Source organism: Drosophila nasuta, chromosome 3, assembly GCF_023558535.2.
Source record: "Drosophila nasuta strain 15112-1781.00 chromosome 3, ASM2355853v1, whole genome shotgun sequence".
NCBI lineage: Eukaryota > Metazoa > Arthropoda > Insecta > Diptera > Drosophilidae > Drosophila > Drosophila nasuta.
The window spans coordinates 12310791-12323152 of NC_083457.1; the positions used below are offsets into that span (position 1 = coordinate 12310791).

A 12362-nucleotide genomic window follows, 5' to 3' on the forward strand; every position below is an offset into this window, starting at 1 on the left:
CCTCAAAGTATGCTACAAGAAATTAATCTGCTGCACATTTTGTAATTATTTACAAATTACAAAAATGTTCCTATCTCGGGCATATCCTTTCGCATTTTGACAGGAATAGTTGCATTCGATTTGTAAGGACGAAATCTATTAATTGGCATCAACAAATTATGGGTTTATCTAAGAATCCAACACTTGTAAAATTTCGGCGTCAGGGCGAGGAAAAAATGGTTAAAAACGTAAAATCCTGGGTAGCTCGGAAAGTAACAGTAGAATTGGTACGTTTGATCACAAAAATGCATGTCCTTTTGAAATCTGTCAAGATTACACCGAGTTGTAGCAATAAATATTTTGTTCTTAAGCGCATATTTTATAAAATAGCACATGAGAAAACAGCAGAAAGACTTAAATAATATAATTTGTAGAAAACTTATAAGATTTCGAGCAGTTAGACACCATTATTTAAAGCTGCTTTGAAGAAGGCCAATAATTAAACGAAAATAATTTTACAATTTGTAATTATTTAATTATTCAAGATAAACTTAAGTGAGTAAGGACGATTACAACTAGTTTATACATGCGTAAAGAAAATGAATAGTACAAATTAATTTGTAAAATTAAAACATCCAAAGGCAATAAATAGATGAAAATAGTTAAGGACTAAAAGCTAATTACATACAATACTTGTATAATTAGAATAATGATTATGATTGTGATTCGATTGCGATAGGACGAGTAGAATAACAATAACGCCGAGGACATTTACAAATCAGTGATCTCTTGCTGAGATTCGTAGACACTCGCTGCTGCTTCCGCTCCCGCTCCAGCATTGATTAATTTGCCGGCAACAGTTTGATCTTCGATGGTAATGCGCGTGAGCAACTCGGCCTGAATGCGCTTAAGGACTTCGACGACCTCGCAAAGGACACCGCTCTGTGCTGCCTGTTGCATGGCATCGTTGGCATCGACTAGCGCCTCGTTGAGTGCACCCAACTCCATGCGCGCCTTGGCCCGAGCATAGTAACCCTCGTAGCTGTGAGGTTTCTGGAGAATCGCTTGCGTGGCCAAATCTATGGAGGCGTCAAGTTCCTGTAAACCAAATAGATAGATTAATATATAAATATATTCATCGAAAGTGAATGTTTCTTACATTGAGTTTTCGCTTGCAACGCGACAGATTCAGCAGCAGATTGGTGCGCAGCTGGGCAAAGACCGCATTCCTTTCAAGTAGCTGCTCAAGACCGGAGATCTTTCGCAGCGCATACTGATAGCGATGTGCCGCATCCTGGAAACGATTCTTGCGATACAGCACATTGCCATCCTCTAGCAGTTTGTTCAGCAGCACCACCAATATTTCCGGCTTGCCCATGGCCATGCTCCAAGTGGTTGGTCCCAGTTTGGCGCCCTTTCGCAGAAACACCTGAACCGCCTGGATGTTGCGGCAGGCAATCGAACGATCCAACGGACGCATGCCGTGTACATCAATGTGCTCTAGATTGGCGCCTTGCTCCAGCAGATACAGCACCAAACTTGCTGCGCCTTGATACGCCGCCAGATCTAGAGCAGTACGACCATTGTGATCCTCGTGTTGACGATTGCAGCCGTGCTCCACGAGGCATTTCGTCGCCGGCAAATGGCCCCGCAAACAGGCCCAGCTCAGCGCCGTGAAACCCTCGTGATCCTCGGCCTCCAGTGCAGCGCCACGTGCCAGCAGCAGCTCCAACAGCTCCAGATGTCCCTCCTCGGCGGCAATCATCAGCGGTGTCTTGCGCGTCTGTCCCAGTGGCTCATCAAGTAGAGCACCACGCTGCAGCAGCTGCTCCACAACACTCCAGTGACCCTCCTTGACGGCCAGCCACAGCGCTGTGTAACCCTGACGATTGCGTGCATCAATTTGTGCGCCTCGCGACATCAATATGTTGACAGCATCCACACAGCCATGGCGCGCGGCAGCGGTTAAAGCGAGCTCGCCACTGCTCGGTTCTAGGCCGTTCACATCGACACTGAGATCGTTTAGCTCGTGCTCGTTGAGATCCAGCAGATCTTCAAGGATTTTGACATGCGCCTGCGCTGCAGCGCCAATCAGCGCCTGCTGCAAAGCTAAAGAACGTCCCACGTCCTGGGAGCGTGCGCGTGGCGACCAGTCGCAGGCAAGCAGATATTGCACCACACTCAGGTGCCCCATGCGTGCGGCATGCACCAGAGCACAGCGTTGTGTGGTGTCCAGCTGACCCAGGCTGCTGCCGGCGGCCACCAGGCGACGCACCACATCGCAATGTCCTCGCATGGCGGCCAGAATGAGAGCCGTGCAGCCTTGGCTGTTGGTTAGACCAACATCGGCGCCGAACTCGAGTAGCAGACTGACCATTGGCAAGATGCCCTCGTGGGCGGCAATGCAGAGAATGGGCGCATCGCCCATGTAGTCGGTGCGATGATCAGGTGAGGCTCCAGCCAGCAGCACCAGGCGCGACACCTTCACATTGGGGCTGTAGACGTTGCGCAGAGCGCCAAGTGCCGCCGAGATGTTGTCTGCTGCGCCGGCTAGCCAATAGGACTGCAGATCACGGGGCGAGAGCGCCGCCTGGCTGCTGCTGTAGAGATGCGCCTTGAGCATGTGATGGCCCAGCTCGAGTGTAAGTTGAGGCTGCAGCGGCGCCTGCAGTCGCGAGAGGCGAAAGGCGATCCCGGCATGACCGAGTCGTGCATCGCATAGGAATTTGCTGGATTCGCCCTCGTCGCGTCGCATCAGCCACTCGCGCAGCGAGCTGTGAAAGAACATGTAGGTGTTGTCCAGTCGCTTGATGAGAAAACCGTCGAGCAGCTTGAAGCGTTGCATGAACTGCGGCCAGCTGAGTGGCTCCTGACCATGATGCAGTGCCTCCATGCTGTAGTAGATCTCATCGAGCGTGAGTGGATACAATGCAGCCAGGCAGACATTGAGAATGGGCGCCGTTTGCTCGAAGCTGCGTGCGGTGGGAAAGCGTAAATTGAAATGCAGCAAAAAGATCTGGGCCAGCGAAACGGGCAGCACCTTATAGCTGGATGATTTGACCACCAGCTGTCCGCGCGAGATCAGATCCAGTATTAGCTTGGCATACAACATAGAGCCACGACTCAGCGACTGCAGATGCGTCACAAACTTGGCCTGCGACTGCGCCAACTGTCCCCCAATATTGTGCTGTATCTCCGGACAGTGTTCGATCCGGGCATTTATGTAGTCCATCATGTCCTGTTGCAGTGTCTGACTGCTGGCCCAGCTGTCGAGCGTCAGCTGCGTGTAGCTGGGCGCCTTGACCAGTTCCAGCATTTGGGTGCGCACGGTGGCCACCAATTTGAGCCAGGCGGGAAAATGCGGTGTTAGCTGTGCCAGAAAACTGGCAATCGTGTGTCCATGATCGGGTCGATGGTATTCCGCCTCGCACAGTGCATCCACAAGTATGACCGCAACCTTGGCCGGTATTTTGCCAGCACGATGCAGTTGCGCCAGCGGCTCTAGGATGGCCAGACGCATCACACGCTCCGCATCCGCAATGCATTCGCGCACACTCAGTATGTCCTGAAGATGCGGTTCCGATAGTAGATAATCCCGATACGCCGTTAGCTGCGGTGCCTGACATAGCTGGGCGGCTAGCGAGTGCACAAAATCGGGCACCTGGCAGGTGAGATTCGCATCGGACTGACAGAAGTGATAGCCCACCATGTGGGAGGCCAGACCGCGCATGCGTTCATTCTGTGCGCCCAGCTGACTGTAGATGGCATCCACATCCTCCTGCTGTTGCATCTGACGCCGTCCGAAACACGAATACTCCACTAACTGCAGGCAGAACGCGGTCTTCCCGGTGCCCGGCTGACCGTTGATGAGCACCACGCGTGTATCGGTACCGAGCAGTATGTTCGAGAGCTGTTGCACCAGCCACTGGCGACCCGCATAGGGTGGATCCGGCTCCTGCAGTGGAACCTCAAAGAAGAGTGGCTTCAGCGCAAGTTGCACAGCTGCCAAAGCGGCGGCGGCAGCTGCACGTTTGCTCACAGCTCCAGCTGAACCTGCAGTTACTGCTGATCCGGCAGCGGCACCTCCCGCCACGCCTACTCCTGCGCCTACGCCTGTAACTGTGGGCTGGCCACGTGTTGAGCGACGTGCGGCTCCCTTGCGCGTCTTGGCCATCGGCAGCGCTTCGTAGGCGTGCTCCTGCATGGAGCAGCCCATCTTGAATTTGCTGCACAGACTGAGGGCATCCTCCTTGGCATTCGAGGTGGCCACAGAGAGTTGGCTGCCACTGAGCACCCCAGCACAGGCGAGCGTCTGCTCCGGACTGATGTTGTGCGAGGAGCTGTTGCTACTGTTGGCTGTGATGCAGCTGCTGCTGCTGATGTTGGTGGTGTTGTTGCCGCTGCTGCTTGTGGTGCTCGTTGAGTTGCCATTGTGATCACTGCTGCTGCTGCTGTTACTGTTGCTGGTGCCGCAATTGCTGTTGTCGTTCAGCAGCAGACCGAGGCGAGCTCGCAGCTGATCCTTTTGCTGCTTCTCGTTGAGCAGCGCCTGCGAATGATGTTCAATGCCCAAGGTGTCGCTTCCTAAGGAAGAAAGCGTAAGATATGTGTGAGTAAGGTTGGGTGTGGAGGATTAGGATATAATATAAGACATTAACATGCAAATACGACGGGTTAAGAAAGAATTCGTACATTTGCAATAACCAACAATTGACATAGAAAAATAAATCTCTGTTATTAACTCTCAAGGCGAAACATGTGAAATTGTTTTCAGCTGTTGATGTTGATTATTTGATGCAGCATTTGATAAAGTTCTCAGTCGAAAAAGAGAAAAAGCAGTAATGGAATTATTTACTTCTTAAAACTTAAGGAATAAATATATAAATCGTATTTTGAAAGTATATTAATACCGAATAAAGCTCAATTAAGATAAACGAATTGTTGGACGTAAACTTTAAATTACAAAAATTTTTAGAAAAATATTGAAAAATAAAAGATAATTTTAAAAGAAAATTTAAAAAGAGTTAGTTGACATTAACTTTTCGTTAAAGAAGTTTAGTGAGTAGAATGTTGAAGATCATGGTTATGATCTGTCATGCTATAATCGACGTTCAAGCAAGGGAATCGGTAATGAATTTCATGCAAATAAGATGTGTGTGCGAGAGAAGGAAATGGGGACCATGCCTGCTAGATGATTGAGTCCTGCATCACTCGAGTTGGAGGAGTTAACGCTCCACAGTGACTTGATAAGGCACTTGATCGAGGTGCCCGCCAAGCTGAGGCGATTGAGGCGATTCTCGCTGTTGGCGCCATGCTCCGTGGATGTCTTCAGATTGTTGTTGCTCACATTTTTGCGACGACGACGCGTCACTGCGGAGTCCGAACACGTCGAAGTATTCAAAGCATTCGATTCCTTGCCACGATGATCTGGATGAAGGAGTTGATGAAATGAAGTACAGAAAGTGGGAAGAGTGCAGTGCTAGAGGCATAGAGGCTAGCTAAAGGAATCTAAAAGGCTATTTTCCCAGCACCAGAAATATGTCGTTAAAAACTTACCGCCCGAGAGTATGGATGCTGTGTCCAGGGGACAACCGCCGTTGGAGGCAGTGCGTCGATGGCCGGTAAGGGCGCTGCGCAGATTCTTGTGATTGAAGAAACGGCGACGCGTCGGTGGCGTTGCAAATGCTGGTGTGGCATGCAACTCGCTGTACGGCAAGTGCAAATTATTGTTGTGTGCGATGTTGTTGCTGCTGCTGCTCGTTTGCTGCTTGCCAATCTGCTGTTGGTGATGTTGCAGTTGCTGCTGCTGCTGTTGGTGTTGGTGTTGATGGATGTCGACGGTGACGGTGTGTGTGTTGGCCCCAAAGCTTGTGGCATTGCCATTTGCAGCTGTTGCTGCCGCACGGGGCAACTTGCCAATGCTCGCATAACGGTGGTAATCCGGCGATTGCGAATCCTGGCGATGCTGCTGCAAGCATAAAGCAAAACAAAAAATAAGCAGATGAAGACTTGAGAAATGAGTTGCACTTTGATGTATGTATATAAGATTGTGTGTGTTTGTGTATGTGTTTCTGCCCAGCTTTATCGACGATGAAAGTTCGCTGTGCCACATGCCACAAGCGGCGGCACGCGGTCCCCACAGCAAAGAGAACGCGAGCGTTGCATAGAAAGGCGTTGCACATCGATTAGTCATATGCGACTTGTCTTCGACTCTGTGCTGAGCTCTGAAGAGACTTCCCTCTGGCTGCGGCAGGGAGTCGCATCTCTCTGGGCGAACCAAGGTGCGCCATACCTAATCCCAAGCGAGATTAAGCCAAAGTCAGAGAAGATGAGAGAAATGGAGAGAAAGACAAGCCGCTGGACGTATTTAAACAAACGTAATGACCCACAAGAAAAACAAAATAAAGAAATAAAGAAATGTATAATAAAGGGCATTATAATACAGATAATGAGAAAAGGTGTGGGGAAATTGGGGAGCACGCAAGATGCTAGGAATACTTAGTACAAATAGATAAAGGAATAAATTAAGATAAAGAGGGAAATACAGAGGAAAGAAACTAATTTGACAAATAGAGAGCGAAATAAAATTAAGATCAAATGGAAGAGAAAAAGGGATAGCGAAACAGTCACCAAAGAGAGAAAAATAGCTAGAAGCTAGGACATTAGGAATAAATGTTGCTAGCTCAGGTTTAACGAAAAGATACATAAATAAACATGAATAGTCAAAGATAATCTTTATAAAATCAAAATTAAAATAATAGCAAACTATTCTAATTATTTGAATATATTTATTTCACTTCAAAGCTATTGCATTTGACTATTTGTTAGCTCTGAAAGGCTGCAACTGAGAAGAAGTCCAGTCTCAACCTACTCAAGCATGTTCGACGTCCCACAATGGTCGATGATTATCATCATCATCATCTTCTGTCTGCTCACACTGCACGCTGTTGTCTGTTCGTCTGTTTGTCTGTTCTCCTTTCCATCTCTCTTTCTCGCTCCTCTCTCTGTCTTGTGTCGCGATCAGTGCGATTAGCTGGAGGTTCTGTTGGCGTAAGATCGTGCTCTGCAGTCGACGCCTTATCAAGCATCGTCTGCGTTGGCCGGACATCAGGAGCAGGCAAGTCAGACAAAAGTCCATTTTCATGCAGATGCAGCAACTGTCAAGTGTATTTAGTGACCATACTCCAGCCTTGGTCTTAGTCATCCCAGACACAAACATACTGTTCGAAGAGTCAAGTCTGTCTGTCTGGGGGTTTCGTCTTAATGAACCGCAACTCATTTGGCGTCTGCTTTGCTTTCCTGACAGTCTCCATTCTATATTCCACAGACCACAGGCTAAAGGCTACAGTCTGCAGTCAGCAGTCTGCAGCCTCTGAGGAGGCTCCAAAAATCGCAAACGTGTTTGGCAATTTGGCGACCAGAACCTGTTCCCTATTGTGTGGGATAATAGCTTGAAATTGGTTTGTTTCGGGCACACAAAGTTGCCAGAGTATAGTAATTGTGGCCAACTGGAAGAGGCTACAATTTTGGTTAGCTAACATTCCATTTAATTGAAAGTCAAAGATAGAGCAGATAAGGCCAGGATATTACGTGACCAGACGAGAGATAGAGAGAGAAAGAATGCTCTTGAAGAGTGGGTCTCAATTCTAGAAAGCTGCATGTCAGCTCCCACGGATGCCACTTCCCACTTCCGTTGTGGATGCGTGCCCGTTTTAAGTGCAGTCTACCCACTTGTCTAACCATCCGTCAGTGATGTCTGTTTATTTAGTTGCATCTGATTTGTCTCTCGCAGTCTGTCGCCATTGTGGCGGGTTCTGTGGAAAGTCTGGCTATTAAGTTGCAGCAATTCAACGGCAATCGATTCCCCACACTCGATAAATGACCTATCGATAGACGGCGAGTGTAATTAAGTACCGGTTCGCCACGATCCATTGCCCGATTCGTTTCGAGCCAAAGAAAGGCTTTCTTTAAACTAGTTCGCTTGGAGTCTCTATCGGTATCTCGTGATTTCCTTTCCTCTTCACTCGCTTGTCGTTTGTTCGCTCCTCGGAGTCTAGTGTCTTATCGTTGGCCACCCCGCGGTGGCTTTTTAATTGGCCACATCATTTTGATTAAGTTGTAGCTTGAAAATTAATTAACAAATTATGCCTGCCACTGCATTGCAAATTGAAATTTCTATAGAAAAGTGAAAATCACTTTTCAACTACACAATTTGCAGTTTTACTTGTCGTTGTACAACATTGTTGCTGTTGTCTTTGGTGGGAGATTGTGCATTTGAAGTATGTGTAGTATCATCATCTTGTAAGCATGCATGTGCTCGTTAGTGGAAAGAGGTGTTGGAATGGGAATGTGACACTGCAAAACAGTAATAATTGATCCGATCCTTACACGAATATAGACAATGAAATTAATAGGCTTCCTATTTCCACTTTTAAAATGTGTGATCTGTGCTTAATATTGATAACGATTTTTTAAAAGTGAATATTCAAAATATGACCTGAAGAATAGCTTTTATTTCTTAGAAGATATCTTTTTTTTAATAAGCAATGACATTTTGAATGATTTACTTATTTTTAGTTGGAATCTTTTATTCTTTTTTTAGAATTTGATATAGATCAAAAGACCGATAATATTTGCTGCGCAGAGTCTTCATAACAATCACATTTCGATCTTGCCAAACCTTCATCGTATATTGTCAAACCTTAAACTGAGACCGAAACGGAACAGAAACAACTGCTGGCAACCTTTTGCACTAAATGCCGAGTAGAACCAATTGGGCTTGGTTGGCGGAACCCCAAGGGGTCCTCGTCGCGCCAAAAGATCGCAGGTGTAATGCCAGCCGGTCGTCGATGTAATTGTAATATGACAAACTCGCATTAATTTGCTCAAAAATAAAAAACGCTACAACAGCTGAAACACCGCAGTGTAAATACCCAACGAAACTTATTGAAAATATAAATAAATGTTTTAATTCATTTTGTAACAATAAGTTAAACATAATAATTAATTTGAAAGTCAAATTTTTGTTTTTCAATTGTGAAGTTTTCCTTAAATATTTAAAATTCATAAAATTCATTTGCAGCCCTGTTTACATTTTGCATCACTGAACTGGGATACTTTCATTGTAAGGGTATAGTATGCATTAAAACAGAGGCTGAAACTTGAAGCTAAAGCTGAGGCCGTAATGCAATTACCGCAGCCATTTAATGATCGACTCGCCAGAGTCCGATCCGGCTGCAGTCGGAGACAGAGACTGAGACAGAGCTGGCAACAAGATTAATGGTTCATTCAAGAATTCGATTCGATTTTTGGACAAGCACCAAACAACAATAACAACAACAGCAACCACAGCATCAACAGGTTCATAATAATTTTTAGTCAACTTTTTTGGCGGCTGCAAAATATGAATAATATAGACAATTGGAATTGCTCGACTGCCAACTTACCTAGAAATCGGCAAATATGATTTCTTATGGTTCTTTTGTTTTATTTCACAAGCTAAGAAAGGTTTTAAAATAGCTTTGAAGCTATTTGGCACTATTTACTGAATTGATATTTATGCTATATTGTGTTTATAAATGTAAGTATTTCCTTATGCCTATACTTGACTACAATATGTTGAAATTCAAGAATGCAACTTATGATGAAATTTCAAATTTCTATAAGTATTCAAGATTAAATTGGAAATTACGTATTAAAAATAAATTGAAATTGAATACCAAATCCTCATATGTTCAATTGCGAAAGTGTTTTACTGCTGGTCATACCTTTATATTTCGGGTGTAGGGTATAACTACATACTCGCATGTTTAGCTGCGGGCTAAAAGCAACAACATCAAAACAACAACATCGACACAACAACAACAGCAGTTATTGGAGGCAAGCTGGCGGTCCCAGACATGTTGACACCAGTTGAGACAACGACTTGGCCGCCATTTGATTGGGCTTGGCCCACAGTCACAGCAAGTTGCAGTTGCAGTTGCTTTTTAGCCTAACTATAAGCTGATATTTTAGCAACACGACCACAAAGCGCGCTTAAAAATAATTGTTTAAATGTCATAAAAATAGTAGTTACCGAAAACTGTTGAAATGGATGCCAATTCAAGGACTGTTTTCATTCATAGCGATCTTGTAGCTTAACGCTAATATGCATAATGTTTATAATCGCAAATTGTCGGTTATAAACAACACAATATTATTCTATTTGAGCGCTCAAATTTCGACAGAACCTCCAATTATGCTATGAGAATAAAAATTATACAACTTCCAGCATTAATTTGTGTAACAAGTCAAAAAGTTAATTCGCGAACAGCAATGTTAAGATGTATATGTATTTTTGTATTTCTGAAGTAGAAGATAAGGCAAGTGAAGAGAGATCATAGAATTTAATACTCGTCCTTGCCAATCTGTAGACTTTTAGTTACTAAGATCTGTAGTTGGACGAGTGCTTGTATGTGTGAAGGCCTGTATGTGTGTAGGCACTCGTCCTATTAAATTTTACGACATCTCGACTATTCTAACAAATGTCTCGTGTTGTAAGATATGCTCTCTTTATCACTCTCTGATATCTGTTACCGATTCTGAACTTCCTAATACATAGTTTTCGGTCAGTCTTGATCAGTAAGCTAAATAAAACGGACGCTCGCAATACTACTACTCTATTACATCATTTGCCTTTTATAGATCTTTATATTTAAACAGACAATAGCTCACTTGCAGAGCTACCCGAAAATTAGAGCAGTTGCTATTGATAACTGCATTTCTGGGAACTAATAGTTGAGTTATTTTAGAGACAATCTTCAACGTTCTCTCTGGTGTCAAAAGCTTTACAATTAACATATGTGGCTAATAGACCCTATTTCAATACTCATAATAATTCAAAATTCGAAATTAATAGAAGAACCAAAATACTGAATTATTTATATAGTCCTTAGATATTTAAAGTTGTCATTATATTATTAGAGCAGTTTAGACCGCAAAATGCAAGCAAAAACGCGCTTGTCGCTAGCAAACCGCCCACAATTGCTGCTGTTGATGTTGCATTTGCATTGAATGGAAACGCGTCGCGGTTGCTGCTTGTTGTGCTCACTTCTAGTACTCACTTCGCTCCCCGCTGCTGCCCTCTGCTGACACCCACAATTGGGCACCCCGCGAGGCGCATTCGTCGCCGTCATTTGCCGTTTGGGGCCATTGTGTCTTGGCCGCGATTTGACCGCGTGGAGGAGGAACGAGGTGAGAGGGTCTCGGCAATGTTACGAGTACCCGCACTTGTGCTCGTAATCGTAATCGTAACCGTACTCACACTCAGACTCGCATTCGTATTCGCAATCGTAATCGTATTCAAGCATTCTATGCATTTGTTTTTTATGAGAATTACTTGCGTTTAGCTTTGTAATTTATGCACTCGACTCCATTGGTTGTATCAAATTTCGATTGCCAAATCATTTGGAGCGAACATTATTTGCACAGTTACAGACTGAATGTGTGTGTGTGAGTGCATTCATTGTACTATAATCAAGGCAAAATTGTGGTGATATCAACGGCAGAGTTTTGGGTTCAAGTATTTGGTAATTTGAGTCCAAGTAGTTGATGGACTTGTCTTGGGCTTGGCCTAATCGCAAATGGGATTGCCATAAATAAATGCACAAAGCAGTTATTTTAATTGCATTCATTAGTTAATGAGTTTATTCAATTCATGACTTGCAAGTGAAGTTGTTAATTTATAAACTGTCAGTTATTTAAAAGACGATCTTCTACGCTAAAAATAGTTAAAATATTAACTGATGTACCCACTTTTAATACTCATAATAATTCAATACTCCAAATTAATAGAGAGAAGCCAGTTGATGGAAAAATACTAAATTATTGGCTGCAAATCAGATGCTGAGAGTTCATTCATTATTAATTGATTTGCCAGTCTGCAAGCTGCTTTTGCGTTGGTTGCAAGTGCTTTGAACACGATCAAATCGCGTTTCGGTCAATGGGAAACAGAAAAACAAAAACAGAAGAAGTTAATGCATTTATTTAACGATCGATAAATTGAGTTGAAAAAGCCGCTCGACGACAACCGAATTGCGCAAAAATATTATGACCATCGTCATGTGGCATATATCAAAGGCGGCTAGCCAAAGCGTTAAAGCCAACAAACGAGGCCTGAGAAATTGTTTCTCAACATGCAAATGCCGTGTGCGATTTATATATTTGAGGAAGCGGCTCGCATGCCAAGTCCACGAAATAGATAAACAAGACATCGAGATAAACAGATAGATAAACTTGCACCAGCGACACAGACACAGAAAAAGACAGAGACAGTGAGAGTAAGAGTGATATGGCGTTTGAGATTGGGAGAGGGATCGCAACTGGTTGGCTGGTTAATCGGGTGA

The 12362-nt window shown here is 44.5% G+C and overlaps 1 protein-coding gene across 8 annotated transcripts in view; it reads right to left on the reverse strand.

Moving 5' to 3' along the window:
* Positions 1-537: 537 nt before the first annotated feature.
* Positions 538-12362, reverse strand: part of LOC132789668 (protein TANC2) — a 62561-nt gene continuing 50736 nt past the window's right edge. For 3 of the 8 annotated variants that reach the window (XM_060797849.1, XM_060797854.1, XM_060797852.1), the window contains exons 4-6: positions 5536-5947; positions 1139-4563; positions 538-1077 (exon numbers count right to left, since the gene is read on the reverse strand). In XM_060797849.1, coding sequence (XP_060653832.1) covers positions 751-1077; positions 1139-4563; positions 5536-5947 — 4164 coding nt within the window. In that variant the 3' untranslated portion in view covers positions 538-750. Of the gene's footprint in view, positions 1078-1138; positions 4564-5163; positions 5407-5535; positions 5948-12362 lie in introns of all 8 variants that reach the window. The other 5 variants (XM_060797855.1, XM_060797856.1, XM_060797851.1 and 2 more) reach the window with 3 other exon arrangements.